This window comes from Brachionichthys hirsutus, chromosome 17, assembly GCF_040956055.1.
Source record: "Brachionichthys hirsutus isolate HB-005 chromosome 17, CSIRO-AGI_Bhir_v1, whole genome shotgun sequence".
NCBI classification, from domain to species: Eukaryota; Metazoa; Chordata; class Actinopteri; order Lophiiformes; family Brachionichthyidae; genus Brachionichthys; species Brachionichthys hirsutus.
In genome coordinates, this window is record NC_090913.1 from 7,535,529 (window position 1) to 7,557,454 (window position 21,926).

General features: G+C 42.4%; 2 protein-coding genes across 2 annotated transcripts in view; one reads left to right on the forward strand and one right to left on the reverse strand.

Annotated features, from left to right (window-relative positions):
* Positions 1 to 728: 728 nt before the first annotated feature.
* Positions 729 to 7,760, reverse strand: nol11 (nucleolar protein 11). Its single transcript, XM_068751214.1, has 18 exons — positions 7,614 to 7,760; positions 6,947 to 7,060; positions 6,305 to 6,361; positions 5,732 to 5,880; positions 5,573 to 5,630; positions 5,243 to 5,384; positions 4,738 to 4,944; positions 4,283 to 4,359; positions 3,651 to 3,774; positions 3,415 to 3,503; positions 3,140 to 3,205; positions 2,875 to 3,059; positions 2,508 to 2,633; positions 2,053 to 2,304; positions 1,869 to 1,947; positions 1,663 to 1,755; positions 1,408 to 1,515; positions 729 to 1,302 (listed from the first exon to the last, which is right to left on the reverse strand). The coding sequence occupies exons 1-18, from the start codon at positions 7,758 to 7,760 to the stop codon at positions 1,189 to 1,191; spliced, it is 2,187 nt and encodes a 728-aa protein (XP_068607315.1). The 3' UTR covers positions 729 to 1,188.
* A 1,947-nt stretch (positions 7,761 to 9,707) lies between these two features.
* prkcaa (protein kinase C, alpha, a) overlaps positions 9,708 to 21,926 on the forward strand; it is a 68,937-nt gene continuing 56,718 nt past the window's right edge. Inside the window, exons 1-2 of the mRNA XM_068750680.1 lie at positions 9,708 to 9,874; positions 11,553 to 11,584. Of these exons, the coding sequence (XP_068606781.1) occupies positions 9,708 to 9,874; positions 11,553 to 11,584 (199 nt within the window). The remainder of the gene's footprint in view (positions 9,875 to 11,552; positions 11,585 to 21,926) is intronic.

Below are 21,926 nucleotides of genomic sequence, written 5' to 3' on the forward strand. Positions count from 1 at the left end.
CTTCAACGTAAAGGAAAACAAACAAAAAAAGTGAAGCAAAGATGTTCTGTCTATCACAACATCACGTACACCGGATTCTATAAATTATATGCATTTTAATAATTATAATTAATGTATTGCAAACGTGGACTCTAAACGTCTTAGTTCTAACTAGTTCAATGTAATATAACAAGGAAATACGAATTTTATTCTCCAACTTGACACGAGTAGGCCTGAGCGGATGCGAGGTCACGCGACTCACTATTCAACGATAGATTGCCGTGCTAATTCACAAAATCATGCCTCCATACAAACACTTTCCGCTAATAGTACTTTGAGGTTTTTTTCTTCCTGACTGATGGTTCTAATTACTTCGATTATATTCAGTGCAATACCAATTATCATTTTCTGTCTTCTCGCTGCGCAAAACGAGGTATATGTTCGGCACTGAGCTCTGTCGTATCAAAAATAAGTTTTCACAAAAGTAAACAACACGTTTCATTTTTTAAAGTTACATCAAGGTAGAAACATTTGTCATGTATACAGCACGTTAACTAGAAAAGCAGGCAGAGAGCGCAGACCTCCACCGAGCGCTCGCTCATTCACCTCCTAATTGGCTTTACACCATCCCAATATTTCCTGAAAATATCAATATACCGGTACTACGCACACAAAGAGTGGTCACTTTTTCTATCCACAATTTAGCAATTTATGTACAAATTTAAAAAAAGGAAAGAAAGCCTGACACATTTGAGAGATATAGTTGTATTCAAAATAAACGGTTTTGCTGGAAAATCCAGTAGTACAAATTCAGAGCTGACCAATAACAAATATTCAGTTTGTTACAGCACATAGAAAACCAGCCAGGGATTCTGACAGTTGCTAAAATGCAAACGTTTTCCTTATCTGTGTCTTTCACATGCAGTTTACAGTTTGGCATTTGAGCAGACACTCATCAAGCAAACCATATTTTCTGAATATCCAACAACTGGCTATATTAATTATGCTTAAAATGGCATTTGCTACTTCTTCAGGTTTCAGTTATATCAGGGATTTTTATTACAGTAAAACTTTTGTATCTCCAGCTCTGATGGCTAGCATCTCTGCCAAATATCACTCATTAAATAATTTCAAGCAACCCTTGAAAACAGAAGTAAAAAGCAAAAATGTGTTCAATGATTTATTAAAATTCTACATATTGTACACAATCTATAACAACTCAATGACTTCAATTGAGTACTGTCCCACATCGTCCTTCACCTTCAAATTACAAAGCTCTTTGAGTCCGCCCTCGATCTTTCCAAGCTCAGAAACCAGTCTTACCTGAAGACATAAAAAAAAAAAGTATCTTCAAGTTCGTTATCAGATTAATTTTTAGATGTAAATTTCAGTGATAAAATCACGTGGCGATAGCCAACGTTCAGTCACCTGTGATTTAACAAAGCGGTGGAAGCTCAGCAGTAAGCCTTTGGCCTCAGGAGTCATCACTAGCACTGTGAAATGAGCATCTAACAGCAAGGACACCCAATCCATGACCTATAATAAAATGCAAACGCAAAATGGTTTTGGAGAACGTAATTTTGGCAGGAGTGACAGAAATCTTTTTTAGTTCCAACTATTAAAAAAAAAAAAAATACTGACAAAATCAATGTTTGCTGATCTGGTTGAGACATTCATACAGACCTGAGTCAGACTAGGTGATCTCACTCCAGACATCTGTGAGGAAGCATCTTGAGAGTATTTTCGGTAAAGGAAATGCAGGTACTGTAGGAAAAGCTGATTGGATGAGAGAGAAGATGGGGACATGTTTCCTTTACGTTAGCCTCTATGGTTTGCGTTATTGAAATTAGGGTTGCCCCATTCCATTTTAGATGGGTTCAGTTACTCACAACAACGTGTTGGGAGGAGAGATCTTTCAGGTGTGGGAGGAGAAACCCGCCGCTGTATGGTGTCAGTAGGACCTCGTTTCTGAGCATCTTAAGTTAAGGTCTCTGGTTTCTACGCATTTTAAAATTGTAATTATACATCAAATAGTTTGCAGTTAGTACATCCAGCCGTTCAGTGGGAGGATACATTAGAACAGCCTTGTTTAATGACACAGGACAGATTTGCTCAGATGGAGTTGAGTTCTTCTCCTTGTCTTCTGCTCTGGCCTGACTGATGGCGTGGCTTCCAACAAGGGGTTCTGATCGGTCCTCATCATGAAGGGCGGGGCTGAAGCCATTCTGCAAGCCAACCTGGTCATCCTCCCTGGCAAGTAGTGATTTCATGAAGGAGACGCCGTCCGGCTCCAGGCTCACTTTCTCTGCATCCACATCTGGCATACTGCAAGATGAAGGTAGAAAAACATCATCAAACCAATGAATCCCTGTTGTTGCACTCTGTGCAGGATAGTTTTTTTTTAAATCAGTTAGTCAAAACAAAAAAATGAAAGCGAATAGGCGTGCAAAATTTAAAATGCAAAATCCCCCGTAGTGGGAAACGTTACATATAAATTGAGGATGTGAATTTGACAAAAATATATTCACCTGATAAAAGCCTTAAGGCAAGCACAAGTGACAACTTCTGGGATGTCAGGGAAAAACTGCAAGCAGAGCTGACACAGAAAATAGTCCTTCCTCTCCAGGGCCAAGAGCACCAGGTCAGGACACACACTGTAAAGAGAGAGTACTGTTAAATGGCCACATGCAAAACAAACTGCAGTGTTTTCTGCATCATATTATATCGACTGTGATTTGTATCAATATGATATTTATTTTGTTATTAAGTGTAAAGAAAGCAGGATCATTTCACTCTGAAGGCTAACTTAAATACTTTTTAGAGATAACATTATTGCCCGTAGTTTAATTTCACCCTTAAAATTACATTATGAATTCATTTCCATGTCTTGCTGACCTGTGGCAGAGGGACTGAGTGCGCACCAGCTGTACCAGGGTACTCTGGGTGTAGAAGGCTGGATCAGCCAGGCTCCGGGACACAAGGGTTGATGCGATCTGCCCCACTGACGGCTGCAGGCCCTGGAGGTCGGTCCGAGAGAGGAGACCCTCTACCTCTTTTTGGACCTCTTCAACTGGAGCCGTCTGTAGAAGGAAAACCAAATAATGAAATATTAGATGGTTTTTTTTTTTTTGTTGTAATTCAGCTAAAATAAAATTTGTACCTTGATGAGCGCCAAAACTTGGTCCATTGTTAAACAAGATAGTGACCGGAACCTACGGCTTGTTCTCTGTATCGAAAGAATGAGGAATCAATGCATAAATCACACGACAAGAGAATTAGTGAAACATCAGCCAACAATTTCTGTAAATCCCAGCTCCATAAAAGGCGTTAATACAGTGAGCGAGGTTTTAACAGCTACACTACTGGTCTGCAAAACACCACTGGCTACTTTTCAGGCCAAGCTCCTCTTTCCAAGACCTTTAAATTCTGCCTCACCGACTTCCTGGTTTCCACTGTGGAGGGCTGCGCTTTCTCTCCATGCAGAATGTTATTCCATGATGGCACAGAAGCTGGAGCTGTAGACACTGTCGCGATCAGAAAAAAAAAAACATCCCTCTTTTATTGGGTAACATATAAATCTGCAATGGAAGCAGGACTTTCAACAAAACAATAAAAGGGTAATGAGAGCTCTCTGCAGGTAAGACTGCCGCACAATTTTAGTTTGGGCTCACCTTCGCTCTCGCGTTGCCTGAGTTTTCCCAGGGCAGAGGCCAATGAAACCTTGAGGCATTCGTATGGAATAACAGAGAGCGTTTTCCCATGTGGAATGAATAACTTGTTGGAATAAGTCCATAGCTAGAAAAGACAAATAAACACAAACAATAAGAACTGCTAAACGTAAACTAGAGTTTAACAGAGATAACACGGACATCACAGCCCATTAGTGTCAGTTTAAGATTGTAAACTGCCATTAAGTTGTGAGGAGGGACAGTGAGCCCGATCACAGTGGAGAGCAGACAGAATGCTCTACCAAAGTCATACAGTCCTCCGTCAGCACTTAGCAGCTGGAAGGACAGGGAACCTTGGCCTGCAGTAGACACAATAATAAAATAATCATTTGGCTTAGTTTCAATATCCATACTAATGTGCTGTTTCGTTTAGGTTTTAGCATTTATATCCCTGTCAAAAAACTTATAATTCAATTTATCTTGGCAAACAATCTGCTCCACATGTGAAGATAGGAGGAAGCGAAGCGGCAATATTATCACAAAGAAGAAGTGTCTGATGAACGTATGATGCATACAATATGCAACAGTGCAAAGCAAAGCTGCAGTCAAAATGGAAAGAAAAAAAGCATTCTTACCTGGCCGTAGATTTTACCAGATATCTCTTTGCCTGCCTGAACTGTCTGGAAATTGGTATTCCAGATGCAGAGGTAATCTGAAAAGAACCACGCAGAACCACACACACGTCTATCAGATACTGAAGTTGCATCACGGCAAGATGCCGTTCTCATTAATTTCATCCAAATACAAAGGCCCCCTTGTCCACATGCAACATAATACAGGTCTACGTAAGTGCATGGAATTTTAGGCACGGAAAGGAGAGATCCAAAGTTCTCAATCTCGTCTAACATGGCATTAAAGCGAGAGAGGAAAAAGAGTGCAGCGACCCAGACACGTCACCCAATAAGGAGTAAAATTCACATGTTTGGGTGAAATGTGCAGCTAATGTGCTCTGATTAATTATAACATAAAATTCCAACAATAAATGCCCGAGCAGAGAACTTGTCATCTTCTGATTCCAACGTGAACTTACTTTTACCAGTTCCAGCAGAGGGGTGTGGAACCCCCACAACAGCAACATGGGCATCATCCAGGACCAGGGCTGTTGCTGCTTCCAGCACTCCTTCGCTGACAGGAAGACCCAGCAGCCGGATGCGGGGCAGTGGAAGGGCCTTTGCCCCCTCATCAGCCCCCAGGCCTCGCATCGAGACTTCGCTGTGGTACATGTGACCATTAGGGTCTGGATAGCAGGAGAATTATGGAATAAAAAGGATTATTAAAGGAACAGAGAACTAATGATGTCTTATACTTCTTGTATTTGTGCAACCCATTACAAATAAAGTTTGGAGTAAATAATAGAAGCAAAGACGGATTATACTTGAAATCAACAAACAAGTGCTACACATAAAAGTTGACACTGGCATGAAGTTGCTCATGGTTCCAAACTTGAATACACGGTTACTTCTTTATTTTTTCTTTAAATGACACAAAGCAGGACGCATCTGTAAACAGTATCATTTATACTACTTCAGGCTTACACAGGTAAAGCAGGCAGACGTGTTCATCCCTGCATGTGGCACAGAAGCTGAGCGGGAAAAGCCCCGGCTCCTCTCGCTCCAACCGATACCGATGTAGGGTGTTGGGATTCAGTCTCTGCAGGTAGAGAACATGATCTCCTTTCTGTGGGAAAACATTCACAGTCGATGAAACCAAACTGGTCTTCAGAAATACCAACAGCAAAGACTTGACGCACGTGAATGAGGACAGACAAGAAGAGTCATGAATGGCTCATTTGAGTGCAGGCCTGGAAGTATGCCACGAGATGATTCATCTTTACAGCTTAGTAGTGATTACTTAAAATATGTTACCTGTTCGGTTATGAAGACGACAAACTGCTGTGAATCCGCCATTAAATCGGTGCTCCATCTGGAGACAGATGAAGAACGGTTACGGCAGATTCAGCCTTCATGACAAACAGCCACTAAAACTCCCGTTTAATCTACATCCGAAAACATGAGGATACTGACCTAATAGTCTCTTCTTGAGCCAGGACTTCCTCTATGGGCTGTTGTGGGGCGGCAAGGAGCGAGTCCAGGAGTCTTACAGCTCCTCTCTGAAACAAGACAACAGGTTTCCCTCCAGGTAGGCAGTGGACCCTCCAGATGTCTGATGTCACCTGGTGCAGGAAAAAAACGATAGAAAGGGCTTCACAGTTTGAATAAACCACTTCTAGCATTTCTGGTAATAACAATGTAATTGGCTTTCTCAAGAAGACCAATAGCGTAAGGCATTACAAAATTACTAATATATCTCAATGCAAAACTACATTTAATATCTGTACGATTCAAGATACAAAAGTATTATTATGCATCATGTAAGACACTCATCCTACTCTAAAAATTCAGCCATAAATCCATTTGAGGATTCTCAGATCTTCAATTACACAAAGTTTTGAGTACAATACAGTACTTGTAGTATGAAAGAACAACAATACAATACACCGCACCCTCTGTCTGACAGGAGGAACAAGTAAAAACACTTTGGCCCTGAAGCGTGATCTGATCACACATCATGTACCGGGTATGTATGTTCACACTTACTGTTGCTTTGAAGGCCTTATCTAAACTTGCGTCCCCTTCATTCCAAATTCTGACCACCTTAAAAAACAAAAGACAAGCAGACATTATTTAAATGGAATTAATTGGCTATTGTCGTGGCAAAAATGTGTTAAATAAAGATCTGAGTTAAACAGAGTTGTCTTTTCTTTTCTTGTCGCGACAAGCACATAGTGGTTGGATGAGTGTGAAAAGATTCAACGCACGCATACAATATTTATATGAAAAGGCGTAGACATGTGGATCTCAGCATAAGGGAGAAGGGAGGGGTGAGTGAGAGGTTAGCTCAGGGCAAAGATAAAAACATTTATATCCCGTGAGAGACAAAGCACGGTCTCAAGGTTTGTCGGGGAAGCACATCTGAGGAGACAGGGCAAGGGGGATGTTTAGCAAACAATAATTCAGGGAACATTGTGTGCAAGATAACGTGGAACCTTAAATGAGATGCACTTTGATTGGTGGGAGGATGGAGTCGTGTCAAAGCAAGCAGTAAACTCTGTTAGGAAACTCACAAACAGAAGAAATGTACCGTACTGAAAAGCAACATTTCAGTTCAGGAATTTTGGATGATGCCAAAAGGTTGTGTAGGAAGTGAACGCCTTCTTTAACAGCATGGAGACAAACTACCTTGTGGTCGGCGACTGACACGTATTCTTTGGTCTGTGAGTTGTAAACGACTGAACAGGTCAGGGTCTGTCCCTGTTTCACCGTCCAGCTGCCCAGCGGCTTCTGATCCGAGACCTGTCACAGCCACAACAAATCGACATCAGTGAGATTGCAACAGTTTCTCTTTCCTGAAGTACAGTATAGTATTAGTAAGTGAAAGTGCATTTGGATCCACTTCCTGGAATAACCAATAAAAATAATCAGTTAAGTACCTGATTACAACAGATATACAAGTGCTTCCCCTAAATATGATTAAAAAAATGCTACTTTTTAACAGAGTACTGTTAAACGCAAGATTGTTTTACCCCTTAATGATAAACATCGCTGTTATTTTGTGGAGCATCCTTTCAGCTGCGAATGCTCAGTCAAACAGCTGAGGAACATGAAGCCATATTCCCACCATGTGGTGTCGTGTAGTTTTTAATAGATTATAAATTAACTGCCAAAGTAGTGCAGCTCAGACTTAAGAGCAGCAGCGAACCCAGCGTACTAGAACATTTATAACAGCTGCATCGTTTTATCTATGCTGGTAGTTGTTGCTAACAACAGCCGAGAACGTTAGCACGAGTTGCACAGGTAGCAAAAACCAGCTGACGAAAACCTGTTCAAAACAAACACTAAACGTTACTTTGTAAAGCGTGACGGATCTGGTTGAGTTCGTGACGATGACATGGTCGCCGTCTCTCTCCGCTTCGATCCCCCGAATGCCTGAATTGAATAGATTTTGAGATGGAACAAGTCCGCACAACGTGTATCCCTCATACAGCGCCGCCATGCTTGGTGGAAAGAACGTAGAAACAGCCGGATCTCGCGAGAACGCATGTCAAGAGCACGTGACCGGAAGCACGTTGCATATACGCTGGTTACGGCCTCCCTTTTAAGCAGTCTGAATGTCTTCAACGTGGAAAATTAATAAATAATGTAATATTACAGGAATTGCAGAAATTCCTACCGGATGATAAAGCATTTGTGCCAAAATTATAGCCGGTGTGTATCATTGGGGGATTTATTTCCTATAATATCATTTGAATGTGAAACACTGAAGCGTAATAATCAGGGAACGGTTTTTGAAAGAAAGCTATAAATGTGTAATGTGCTGATAATCCGCACGATGGCGAGCTTGCCCCGCATTTCAGCAAAGGCACCCGAAGCCTGTCCCTCCTGCTGTGCTCCTGACCATGACATCAGCCGGAGTGAGAAGGAGGAAGCGTACAGAAGTCGCTGTCAAGTTGCACAAAGATAGACAGATCACGGCAGGAAGTTAGTTTGGTTCTGCCCAATTGCCAATACCATCCACGGCAGGCATGAAGAGCAGGAAGGATTCCAATCCAGACAACCATACCTGAAGGCTCCCACTTCAAATCCTCTGCAGAGATGAAACTGTAGATATAATGTCCAATATATATATATTTTCAACAGCAGAAGATTAAATATGCACAAAGCTTTGGTTCTTTCGGATGGGCCTTACTTTCATGTATGATTTAACAACTCCCTCGTGACTCTCCTTGTGGTGAGATTAAAGGCTGAACAGAGAAACAGATCCACAGAGGCCTGTTTGCATGTTATATTTGAATAATTGAGAATGTAAAGATTAAAATCCAGTTATACACTCACTCACCACCGGTTTATTAGCGTTCAGTTGCCCGGCTACGAAAATTGCCTCATGGATATTACATTATTCATCCATATGGTCCCTTTGCAACCTGTAGTTAGAGGCGCTGCTGAAATGCATTGTGCAATATTGCTTCAACAAAAATTGAACTTTTTAACCCTCGTAGGTTGCATTGATTAAAGGGATGTCGCGTTACGCTGTATTTCTGTATAGGCCGTCTAAGAATGTGAATGCAGCTGCACTCGTGGTAAAGTTGCACTTTGTACTGTGCGTATATCTTCAAATATTAATGATGGAATATAACTACAGGCCAGATTTTGCTCACTTCACAGAGTGCACTATTGTGTAGGAACCTCAAGCACATGAAAAGCAGTTGTTTGTTGTGCCGAATCTGATGGATGTTTAGCAACACACACATGCACCTACACACTAACACACACACACACACACACACACACACCTATGGGGTGTCAGTAAATTTTGGTTGAGGCAAAGTGGTCATCGTCATAATCCATGAAGTTGGAAGCAGAATCTAGTACAACACGCCTTTCCTGCTGGAGCCTATCCCAGCAGTCAATGGGCGGGAGGCGGGGCACACCCTGGACGAGCCGCCAGTTCATCGCAGGGCCACACACAGACAATCATTCGCATACACTCACACCTCTGCACAATTTACTGTAGATTTGCATGTTTTTGGTGGTTGAAGAAAGCCGGAGAACCCGGAAAGAACTCAGAGAGAACCCACGCAGCCACCCGCCCTCAATACCTCAATAAATCCCCAACATAATTCATAAAATCATTACGATTTAAACTCTAATAGCCTCCTCCTTTAGTTGTACCCTCATATTTCCTATTTGGGAGAAACCGAGAAGGGACTTTTACTTTGAAGGCGGGCACCGGATGCAGCGTGACGTGCCTGCTTCCAGCTGGGCGGCTTGGCGCGCTGAGCTGTCAGTGGGAGTCAACGCGCTGGTCTCGACACAGGCAGGGACAGAAAGCGCAGCGTCTCCGGTGAAGACCGCCGCCCCGCACTCCGCTGCTGCCTCCACCCCACGGACGGAAAACAAACACCCCCCCCCCCCAACAAACAGCCACTCGACCCACGGGGACATGGCTGATGTAAGTTTGAACGAGTCGTCCAACGAGGACGTCGCCAATCGGTTCGCTCGCAAAGGCGCGCTGAGGCAAAAAAACGTCTACGAGATCAAGAACCACAAGTTCACCGCCAGGTTCTTCAGGCAGCCGACCTTCTGCAGCCACTGCACCGACTTCATCTGGTAAGCCTGCGCTCTCCCACGCCCACGCACCCACACACACACACACACACACACACACATACACACACCCACGCACACCGAGCCCGACTGCCGCCTGTTGCGCTTTTGGATATAACTTCACACGCTGCTCCGTGACGCGACGCAACTTCCAACCAACTTTCCACAGTCAATCCCTCCCGAAGACTTCCTCAGCAGCAAAGCGGCGCGACACGCTCCGATGCGGCTCCTTCAGGGAGGCGTTGGCCTGTTTGCGTAATTAGTGGCGAAGCGCTCGGGTTAATTACTGTTTTGCGCTCATTTGTTCAGAGCGTTATGTTATTATTATTATTTTTTCAATGTTTACTACAGTTTAACACACTTCCAAGCAAATATGTACATGCCAAGTCTGCCCAGGCCAATAAATGACAGCCGCTTCCGCAGATAAAGTCCGCGGCTCTTGTTCCATTTCTGCTCTTTGCTGATCCTGATTACTACATTGTTACGATGCGTAATAGCGGCGCCCTTCCTGGCGCGTCATCAAGCATTGTCAGCCTTCCATCTATCGGTTGTTCCTGCGCAACGCAAGCATTTATTGCCAAAATGGATCATGCATAGGTGAACACCGGAATGAGCTGCATTAGTCCCACGACATTCAGCTTTGACACCCTGGAGTCAAAGCTGAATGTCCCCCCCCCCCCCCCCCCCCTGATGCCTTTCTATCCTGACTGTAGAAAGGCATCAGTCGCCTGACAGCAGCAGCACATAGACTATATGCAGCTAAAATATAAGCGGACACACAAACATCATCTGGACGTCCTATTTCAAACTCATAAGTGCTATTCTGTGGCGATTAAAACTTTCACAATGCTGGAGAAGTTTTTTTTTTTTTTTGTTACAGAATCTGACTCCAAACATTTCCTCCCATTCAGGCCAAGAAGATGACAGCGAGATTAGACAGTAATGGCCTTGTTTATGGTCTGCACTTTAATCTATCCCCAGAGAGTTGGATGGGGTCCCTGTGCAGGACGGACACAGGCCTCTCTGTGAACCTTGTTTATTTTCGCTGTGGGCGTTGTTCAAACAAGAGACGACCGTCCTTTGACCGTCGCCCGTCCAAGTTGGACGCGCGATCCGAAATATCACCGTCTCCTGTGGGATGAATGCTCATCCTTGGTTGGCCTACTTGAGCATCACAGAGTTGCCTTGTGTGGTGTTGAATGGATTTTCAAAAACAGTTTTTAGCTGGTTGACTTTTTAAACATCGGCTAATGTTTACAGAAAATGTGCTGATTTCTCTTTTCTGATTGAATAATAATAATACATTTTTATGAAAGTTCACCTTGCTTATATAATCACTATTCATTACAATATATTTCATCATAACCATTTATCATGATGCATAAGGTGTCACCAGATTCTTGTTGCACTAATTTCCCCCACCAGTGGGGGGGTTATGTTTCCAACCTGATTGGTCGGTTTAAAGGCAGAGTTGAATAAAAGCAGCATTTCCAGGAAACTTCAAACGATCAGACATGAGCCAGAAAAGAAAAAACTTGTTCATTTTGGTCTCGATCCAGGCAAAGGAACAGATTCAGAACATAATTTTCCATAATAGTACAGAAACTGTGCAATATTTCCTTGAAACAGGGTCAAAGGTCAAGTAAGCTGACATCTAAATGTGGCTTCTTTGTTTTCGCAGGGGATTTGGAAAACAAGGACTCCAGTGCCAAGGTAAAAAAAAAACGACCGCCCCGTTCAAATATTTGAAGCGCTGCGGTTGCATCTGCGCATTACGCTACGCCGTACAAACCCATCACACGAACCATCACATTTACACACGCTAGATGTTTCTCAGCTGTTCGATACCCTATGAGAGACGCAGGCGCTGTCTCATGTGCAGCTGACATCCTGTCACTGTTGTTTTTTTTTTTACACCCTGCATTAACATAGAAAACAATCTCTCAAGTGGACAGCTCCAAAACCGTGCGAGTTCACGCCTTGCATTGTGTTTTTCTTCATCTCCGGTGACCAGTGTCCGAAGTGATTGGACGCGCTTCCACACTTCAAAGGACACAAGGACAAAGCGATGTCTAATAAAATGAAAGTCGAGCTCGTCCTGCTTGAGAGTCGATGCTGAGCTTTATCGGTAACAAGTGATCAGAAGAGAGAATTAAAAGCCCATTGGTGGGTGAGCAGCCAATCGAGTCTGTGATATTAATCAGCTCGCTGTGAATGTTGTTTTTTGTTTTTTTCCGTAAGCGCTCCATCCGCCTTAGGAGCCCTTCAGTGCCTTTCTTGCCAGAAAAACACTGCATGCAGAAGCAGCGTGTGTTTTTAAAAAGGGTTTGAGTCAATAAAATGCTCTCAGAGTTCATAAACCTTCTGTTGGCAGGTAAGACACACTTTGGTACACAGAATATCCCGGTACTGCAATATTACGATAAACTGCCACATACATTTTTTTTTTACAAAGAAAGGAAGAAAATAAACAACTTAATTTAACATTAAATTGCTATAAATGTTGCATTAACAATAAGGTGTAATAACAAGTGAGTAAGCTGCTCTCAAAGCTGCTCCTCTGTGCAAATTTATTTGGTTTACTCTGAGGGGGGGGGGCAGTGAGATCAGTGGAAAGAGCGTCTTAACAAACAATCTGCCGACAGATAAGAAAATCTAGACATGTAATTTGCATCGCTGTCAACCCAATGGAACTCAGACGCTGTGTTTCCGTGTGTACCCACAGTGGGTGTCAGTCGTGTGGATGTTTCCACAGTGAGGTCCAGGACGTGCACGGAGCGATTTGATCGCCATGCATTCTGCATCAAACACATTCACCTGTTCTTAGTGCTGGATCAACCAGTATGTGTGTCGATGAGGAATAAACCATCTACTTGACTTTAATGTTAATGTTTGGACACAAAAGCGTTTGCTTGAGAGGAGGTACAAAACACACACACACACACACTGAATGGACAGATCTCATTGAACACATCCGAACAAATCCCCCCCCCCCCCCCCAACATGAGTAAAGGTGCATTTCCTATCAACCTGTCATTTTGAGCCTCACCATGCGTCGCATGTGAGATGTCCTCATCTAATATGGAAACATTTGAGCTTGCCAACGTTAGACTCGTCATTGTGGTTGCCCAGGTAGCAGCGTGGAAGACATTGGATGAATGATGGAGTTTTACGTAGATTTAGTCCTCGAGGTTGCCGTCTCTGATGACGTTTTAAGTACCCCCCCCACCCCCCACCCCCCCCACCCTGTTTTGTAGTTACAGGAATCAATATTTAAATTTCAAGAGAGGCCTGAACCCAAAGCAGCACCCAGTAAAGTTGAACAGATAATAAATACTGAAAGAAAACCCCTAACCCCTAATAGACGGCTTTATCGCAAAAACTCACAAACTGACCTCTCCTCCTCCCAGCCGAAATAAGTACCTGGATGTGTTAAATAAGTCATGCGTGCCATTTCGAGATGAAAGTGATTGGTTAAGTTGCAGCTATTCAAGGTGAGAATGGCCTCCACTTTATAATATCTGTTTAAACCATCAATTATTAATCTAAAGCTTCTATGGAATGAGGGTCAATTCCCAGCAGAGAGAGCAAAACCTCTCAGGCACTGTGCTTGAAAATACCTGTGAAGTGATAAACTGGAGAGTGGCATTTCTGTAACAAGAGTGACATTTCAGCCCAGCAAATGTCCCTTTACTAAGAATAGGCTGTGTGCAGCTTATTGTGCTGTGAGCTTCATATTGTAAGGTGTGAGCCCGTTCATCCTGCAAGGCTGGCCAAACAAATCGACATGGACAGTTTTACCAGCTGGGATGTTCAGGTTAAGAACATCACCATTAATAACTGGCAACTCAAACTAACCTAAATGTTTCAGTCTTATTAAAAAGAGCTACTTCGATTTCCATAACGACCACTTTCCAAGTTGTCTATAATAGAAAATGGAATATTTTGACATTTTTATGGACCACTTTAATTAAAAATAAACACATCAAGCATGTAATTAACCAACTAATGCAATAAAATATTTGTCAGAGCTCAAGTACTGGGTACAACAATACAATATTCTCACTAGAGAAACTGCCCTCAGCTTTGCTATTGTGATGAAACATTAGAGCGACGCTAATGTTGTGGAAACATACAAGCCTTTGGGTTATCTCCCTTCTAAATGCTATCTGCAGTGGGAACTGGCTACTTTCCTGTGGCGTCTTCTTTCGAGGCTCGGGCCTGCTGTCGTCGTGCAGCAGGGTCTATCGAATTAGCATTGAGTTGATGTTGTAATACACAGCTGGGTGATTTGTACCCAAATCGTTTTACAGCGTTCCCGTTCAGCTGTGGGATGAGGCTCGGGGGGTTTCACATGTCACAGTGTCATAGTGGGCTGCAGTTTGCTCTTCCTTCCACAAAAAGGATGTAGATTGTAAGAGCTAACATGAACCTTAAAAAGCATGTGGTGCCTCCGTGTTGATCCAAGATGTGGCTCATAAGGGGATGTGCTTTTCTGTCTTTGGCAGCAAAATGAAAATGTTAAAGTTTGCTACTTTGTGCTGGCATGAATGTAAACGTGTTCAGGGACATATTTTACAAAAGACTGAAAGGACCAAGGAGAACAAGGCTTCATGAAATGCTGTAATTCTAGGAATTCTTTGTTTCTGCTCTGAGCTGAGATATTTTTTTTTTGCGCCGATGATTCATTTAGTGATTTTATGCTGTGTTTCACTGCGTTCATGAAGAGAACGATCGAGCGCAACGGTGGATTGGACCTATTTTGGCAGACTATAAAGAGATTATAATCTACTGAATTTCATTCATTTAAATCACTCCAAATACTCTCATGACAATAACGTTTAGCGTCTTGCCTTGGGAGAGAGGTGCCCATACATACATGCATACGTCCAGATTGAGGGTGACAAATGCTTAACAGCAAGTTGGAATGCGGTTGGACCAGATTTTATTTGTTAGGATCATGTTTCTGTAATGAGAAGCAAAACAGAACAACAGACACAGTCGGAACAGTTTGCACATGCAATAAGTAAAACCTTTTACTCATACCTAAGTTATCTTTTTATTTGACATGTTACAAACGGCCCTCTGGTGAACTGGCGACTTGTCCAAGGTGTACCTCGCCCGTCGCCCGCCGCCAGCTGTGGGACAGGCTCCAGCATAACCTGTGACCGGGATTCTGATGAGCTGCTTAAGACGAAATGATTACGGTCGTCTCATCTTCAAGAAGAGGAAAGAATGAATGACAGAACAAACTTTAGTGTCGAACAAATGATTACCGCCAACCTTTTAAATCCCCTCAATGAGCAGCGACTTTGGCAGCTGTTTGGACAGTACTCAAAATATCCTTGTACTCATCCGGCATTCTGTCAGTCCAATAATGTCTCTGTTGATTGACGTAATGAAAGGTTAACTCCCAGGGTCCATACTAACTGTCACATGTTTCCAGAACATGCTTTCTTTCATTCTAATGTCTTCATTTAAATGGTTGGCATGAGAGTCCCGAGGGATGAAGAAGGTTTGACATTGTCAGGCTTTCTTTGCATGACCTGTTTCAAAACCCCCAAACCCCAGTAAGATGTTATCAGTAAGATAAATATGCCATTTAATTCCGTAAAACAAATTCTAGCATAAGGTGTCAAAGGTTATGCAAGCGAGGTATGCTGGCGTAAATGATGTAAATTCATAATAACATATTGATAATATTTATTATTTCTAATGTTACTGCACCTTATAGACTACACAACTTTTAAATTTGCCTAAGAGTTGTTTGTAGTTGTTTACTCTTCCGTAATCAAGTATATGCAGAACTCAATTGAGTTTCTGCAAAATCAAATTACTGTACTTTTATTGATTTAATATCGGTGATGAACACATTAGGCTATTAAAGCGGCTAACAGGCCTTCTGTTATGTGCAATACAGCATTGGCCATTACCAAGAATAAAAAAAAAAAATCTTCACAGTAGATCACTCTGGATGATGTTGTTATAGCTGTGTCATTATTTATTTAATGTATGGCTGATCTACTGCGGTGTAGTAATACCTGAAGGAGATGAGGGACAGAAATGTTTTTCTGCATCAACTGGAAGATATGCTCAGATTTCCATGGCAAAAACAAAACAAAAACATTGCATGCAGCTTTGTTTTGTTATATTATTAATGTATGACTCAGCAAGTTTAAATGCAGGGCTTCCAATAGCATCAGTAGCAGAGAGTGTCATCAGGACATGAATTAGAGAAAGGAAAGTGCTGTCTGGAGCTGATTGTAATCCAAACATAACCTCCTCCGTACATGGTCAGGTTTGCAGCATCTGTTACCATGGTGATGTGGCCGAGGTGAAAGAGAGCAGAATTAGTTGGCCTCTAGCGCGACATATCCTGCTAACCCATAAATCTTATTGTGTAGTACACCACTCTGGCCAGGCTTCATATACTTATTGGCCAGATAACTAAAGCGGAGCAGCCTGTGCACATATAATGTGTTTGACAAACATTTTAGAATCGCTTTAAAGTGCACAGTTATCCAGAAACTCCAAATTGTCCAAAATAGTCATAAATTTACCAAGCAAGACTTTATGAAGCACCCTACGGCGCCACAGCTCCATTTTAGCTGTGTGGCAGATGTGTCAAACAGGCAGTGATGTATTGGTTCCTGCATTGATTTCTTTAGGGACTTCCTGAGCCTATATTAAAGCCGGGCTGATATGTGTCTCAATGAGCACAGAGCAGAAAACTAGAAAGAGTTTAAAATGCAATTGTGATTTCCATAAAAAGCCTCCCGTCCCTCTCTACTTGCTCCTCAGCGATCAATCCAGACCAGCTGAATTATGATCAGACTGATCCATCATGCCAATCTGCATTATTTATCACCTGAATTCCCACCATGCATTTGGAGGGGAATGCTGTTGTGATCACAACATGCATTTTACACTGTAAAAAGGTGGTGTTTGCACAATAAACCATTTGCCAGCCTAGATCTCAGTTCTTACACAAAGAGCATTCAATATTATTATTGCTTTTACATTCATGTGATGGACTGCTCATGTTCAGTCAAATATTTGAATTTATTGCGATGTTTGTTGCTCCTGTGCTGTGATTCTCGCTCTCTGTGCGTCTCAGTCTGTATTAGATTACTGTCTGGGCTTCCATGGCGACCTGGGCGACACGTTGATGCAAAGCAGCTTGTTTGTTGGCACATGATAGCTGCATGGAGAGACGTGCATCCTCTGACAGCTGCAAATCACGAGATAATACAACCCTGTTCGATTCCTGCTTACCTGCTGTCATGTTGTAGACCGAATCCGTCTCACGGTTCAATAAGGGGATCTGTGCGCAGGAAGGGGGGGTTGACAAAGAAGTTCCAGGTGGGGTGACATTCTTGCACCTGCTTGTCAGGCTGACGTCACATGGAAGCTGAATTGTCTGATTTTCCTGTCTGTCTCCATCAGTTGAAATATCCAACTGCAGACGGAAAGAGCTGAAGAGAAGACGTGAAATGTTGGAGGGAGGCATGCAGCAAAGGGTTATGGGCGGAATCAAGCTGGCCTCCAGAGGACTGCAGCTGGAGTGGAACTAAATGTCTCTACACTTCTTTAAAGCTGCTGTTGTTGGTCTTTTCCTTTTCTAGTGACAGCCCCATCACTGGTAGCGGTTTTAGCCGGAGCAAATCAGAAACGCTTTAATGAGCCTTGCTTTCACATACTTGGCCATGTAAACCAGAAACAAAACATATTTTATGTACGAGGGTGTGTTGATTGGTGTTTGTGAATGATATTCGTCTGGCCAGTGCATCCGTGCAGTCGCTAGAAGGGGGGGGAGACCCTGCCAGCAGCTCCGTGTTGTGCCGTCTGCTCGCAGCTTGCCTGAGCTCCTGCAGTAGGAAGCATTTGGCAGCTTGGTCATAATGGACTCTGGCTGAGAGTGTGCAGATGCAGCATGGTGAGTCTGTGGAAAAGCCCCAGCACATGGTGAATCCCCCTTTGGCCAATCAGTAATGGTTATAGATGATATTTACGGCCCTTTCGTATTCCTGTGTTTGTCATGGGAAATAATTTTCTGCCTATGGTCCCATAACACGTAATGTCTTTGGTAATAGACAGCCATGCAAGAAAGAAGGTGTCCCCGGACAAACACACAAATGGCTTATTTCCCAGTCTTTATTGTATAAATTACACATGCATAAATCCTGTTATAGAAGCTGCTTGACAGCAGCCTCGGCGCTGCACAGCATAAAGCAATCCAGCAAAAGCCTCATTATGAGTCAGTGGGATACGTTGCTTTTTCTGGACAGTCTTGCCTTCCTGCTGATGCCATTGCTTTCATTACAGAAATCCTGAGGGCAAATGGAAACAATAGAATGGCAACTCTCTCTTTTTTTTTTTTTAAACTCCTGCAGAAGCACGGTGTCCTTTTAGAATGCACAGATGCGTGGTGGTGCCTAAATATTAAAATAGCTCCGACCAGCAGCTGTAATCGTTTAGATGGTTAAAGCAGCACGCATGGTTTGCAAGTTAAATCTACTTTCAGATGGTTGAATTAATGTTTTGAGCGGAAGAATGATGGAATAGATTTCTTAATGGGGGCTTAAGACAAGCTTTTGCTTGAATGAAACAGTCAAACCTCTTTTTGTGAATGGAGCCATCTGTTGTTCTGTCATTTGCTTGTTGGAAGTGTGCCTGCTTGACTGGGATTATCTTTTGGGCTGAATGTCAGCACCAGGGAACAAGCTATTCCTTTGCATTTGAATGAAAGCTGTAACAACAGGAAGTGATAAATCCCACATCTGTCTGCATGCAGAGCAGCAGCAGCTCTCCAGACGACACTGGTCCTAAAGCGGGATTGTCTGTCCAGCCTTTTAACACAGATCACAAGTTGACCTCTGCAGTTAAATAAAACCGCATTTCTCACTATGCTGCTTTGTATTCATGGTTACTGGCTGTTTTTCTTATTATTTTTTTTTTACAGGTTTGTGAAGTTAACATCTTGGGACCAAGTATTTTCCTGATCATTGTTCAGCTTCAGTATCTTTAATTATTTTTCTTAATTTGATTTTGGCAGATAAAGAGATTTTACTGCATCTATATTATCGTTATTTCACTAAGGCGATAGAATCCAGTGTCTCAAAAGCCTTTCCCAATAATGATCAATCAAGTGCCATTGATAGGGAAGAAGCCGATTAAAACAATCAGCCACTGTGGCAGATTTCTAACACCAAATTAGAGACATGACCAGCTGCAACTCTGGAGTTGTTTCTTTTTTTCTTCGCACTCGTCATTTGTCTTTATAAAGAAGCCGGCAGACTTCTGTTTTCATCCTGTAGTTTCACTGATCCCTGCTCTGATCAATTCTATTTGGGCTGCAGTAATTATTATTCTGATGATTAATCAAGTAATTGAATAAGAACTACAAACTCATTAATAGCAATATAGAGAAGAGAGAAAAAAAAAGACACATCTCTGAAGTAAATGACGAATCGTTTTCCTTTTGGAAAAACGCGCTCATTGTATTACAGCTAAAGTGGGAGACCGTACCCATCGGTTGCATTTACGCCATTCGTGGATTACAGAGTACTGAATAATCCGGACCATCACAAGTTTTATTGGGCTTTATCATCGCTATCATGGCCAGTAGTTACAGCCGCATTTGTGTAGCTAAGACTGTGTGACCAAATATGCAGCCTGTTGTCCATCCTGCTGTATTAAGTCGACTTCAGGGATGTACAGGGACTCACTGACACAGATGCTCTTACACACTCACAGATCAGTTTTAAAAGTGTCATGTCTGCATGTCAACATCTGCTCACTGACAGTGGCTGGTGGGGGTGATCAACTTAACCCTAAAATAGGCATATGGCCTGGTTTATTGCTGTCGTTGTTATATCACTTGATGATTTTTTACTTGTAGTCTAATTTAGCATCTATTACATTTTCTAAATTTCCTTTTCCGCTGGTAGAATTTAATCCACATGACAGATCATACCCCGGTCGGGCTCCTCGTGTATTTAGGTCGTGGTCTTCTAACTGAACCAAATCTAAAATTGGATCAAGCGACACTGTGGGTGCCCAAAGTGGCTGATCTCAGGTCCAATTCAACTGTGTCCACATTCCAACATAAACTCAAAGACTTCCCTGCTCTCACAGGTTTACTGTTGATCACTGTGTCTGTGTGATTATTGTTGTTGACTGTGGACGCACTTCACTGCAGCCTCTCGGGGCTAACACACAACATGGTAATTTGTCGTTAAGACAATGTTACACCTTTGACTTGGCACTGTAACAGTTTGAGTGCTGATTCTCCAGATGGTGCAACATTGTAACAGTTGTAATGGAACATATGTGTGTGGGCATGCATGATGCTTATGCTTCTGGGGCAAGGGAATAGAACGCTGTGTTAAAAATGACAGTAAATGACAGCCGTGACTGGACTGCAGAGACCGCAGTCAAGAAAAAAATAATGTGTTGCTTTCAACTAATAAAGACGTTGTACTTGAGCCACGCAGTGTCAAACAAACACCAATTAAATCTGTATTTTTAGCTCGGCATGTAAATATTTGCCTGAAGAGGAACGATCGGTTTCTATCTTGGTGTCCTTGATCCTTAATTTCTCTACCTCCACTTTGCATTTGCTTTAACTGCAAACAAGTTAGCGGTTCTCAGACTGAAGCCTTATAGCCCGATAATAATTCAGACCGCAGTTACCAATTACGGTGGATTTTAATGCCTTTGTAATAATGCTCCACAGGAATTCATGAGTATGAGTCTGTAGCGATGTAGTGTACATATTCTTTTAAGGGTTTTCGGATGAATAAATCTATAAAAAAAAAAGCAACAAATAAAATGGGTGTTGTGTCTCGCAGTGCACGACAGTGTGCTGCTAGAATGCAAGGATGGCAGCTGTACTTGAGCACCGGCTCAGCCTTTTATTTACAGCTGGTAGCTTTTCCTTGACTGTCTGTATATCTGATTGTTCCTGTGTTTACACAGATCATGTATATGGCTTCGTTACTTTGAGGTAACATAAGCAGGGTGATCATAACAGGACTCCAGCTAATGCTTCCGCCTGAATGAACAATTGAATTTCTCTGGCTCCGAACCATCATCATTAAGGTTGCCATGCGTCCTTACATTTAGCGATGTTTTAGTTATGATCTGTTTCTTTGTCTAAAACACAAATCCCCATGAGATGGAAAAGCCATAGTTTTTCTTCATGCAACGATGCTTATAATCTCCAAACAGGAAAAGGTGTTTTGAGAAGCTAAAAAGCTGCATTGAGAACCTTCTAAGAACTTTACTAACATTCAGCAATAGAGGAATTATTTTTTGCTAAAGTGACTGACCTGAATCTTCCTCCATTGCCTGAATAAGGCACATTAGTAAAAATCCCAGTTTTTCCGAGCATTCAAATTAATGAAAGGCGCACCTTTGAGAGGCGCACACCACTTTTGGTGCGGATCAGAATGCTTTTAAAACTGAGAGGGTTTGGTTAATCCGTGGGGAGGTGCAGCTCTGAACATTACCAGGGATTAGAGAGGGATATTACTGTCTGAATGCATTAGAGGTGTATTAGATAGCTTATGATGGAGCATGGACTAATGCACCAGGCTCTGAATTACAGTGTAATCTGCATTTAATTGCCGTGAGTTTTGTTGTGATAATGGAATTATCTAATGGAAGGGTTGCGCAAAGTACAGGGGAAATGGAACGGGCATTCGCAGTCACACATGTGGGACTCTGACTTTGTGATTGATCCTGCAGGTTGGTGAACTGATGGATTTATTATATATTTTTTTGCTGTGGTTACACAAAGATCCCTTTCATTACAGCTGAGCTGTTTTCAGCCGGGAAAATGTTATGAATGCTGAAAGTGGGTGTTTTTGATAGAATGCAGCACTTTTTATGAAATAATCTTTTTGTATGTAATCTGCATGCATTTTAGAAAGACTCCTGTCTGTCTCTCTGTCTATTCATCTCTCCATGTGAGTGTGTGTGTGTCCACGTGTGTGTACCGTGTATAAACATGGCACACATACTGATGTTGGGACATTACATGATTTACTTT

Coding starts and splice junctions, on each gene's coding strand:
- nol11 (XM_068751214.1), bottom strand. CDS start 7,760: ATGGCGGCGCTGTATGAGGGATACACGTTGTGCGGACTTGTTCCATCT. Junction 4,360..4,737: donor CTCTGCTGGAACTGGTAAAA/GTAAGTTCACGT, acceptor GGTTCTTTTCAG/ATTACCTCTGCATCTGGAAT. Junction 1,756..1,868: donor TCTCCTCCCAACACGTTGTT/GTGAGTAACTGA, acceptor TCATCCAATCAG/CTTTTCCTACAGTACCTGCA.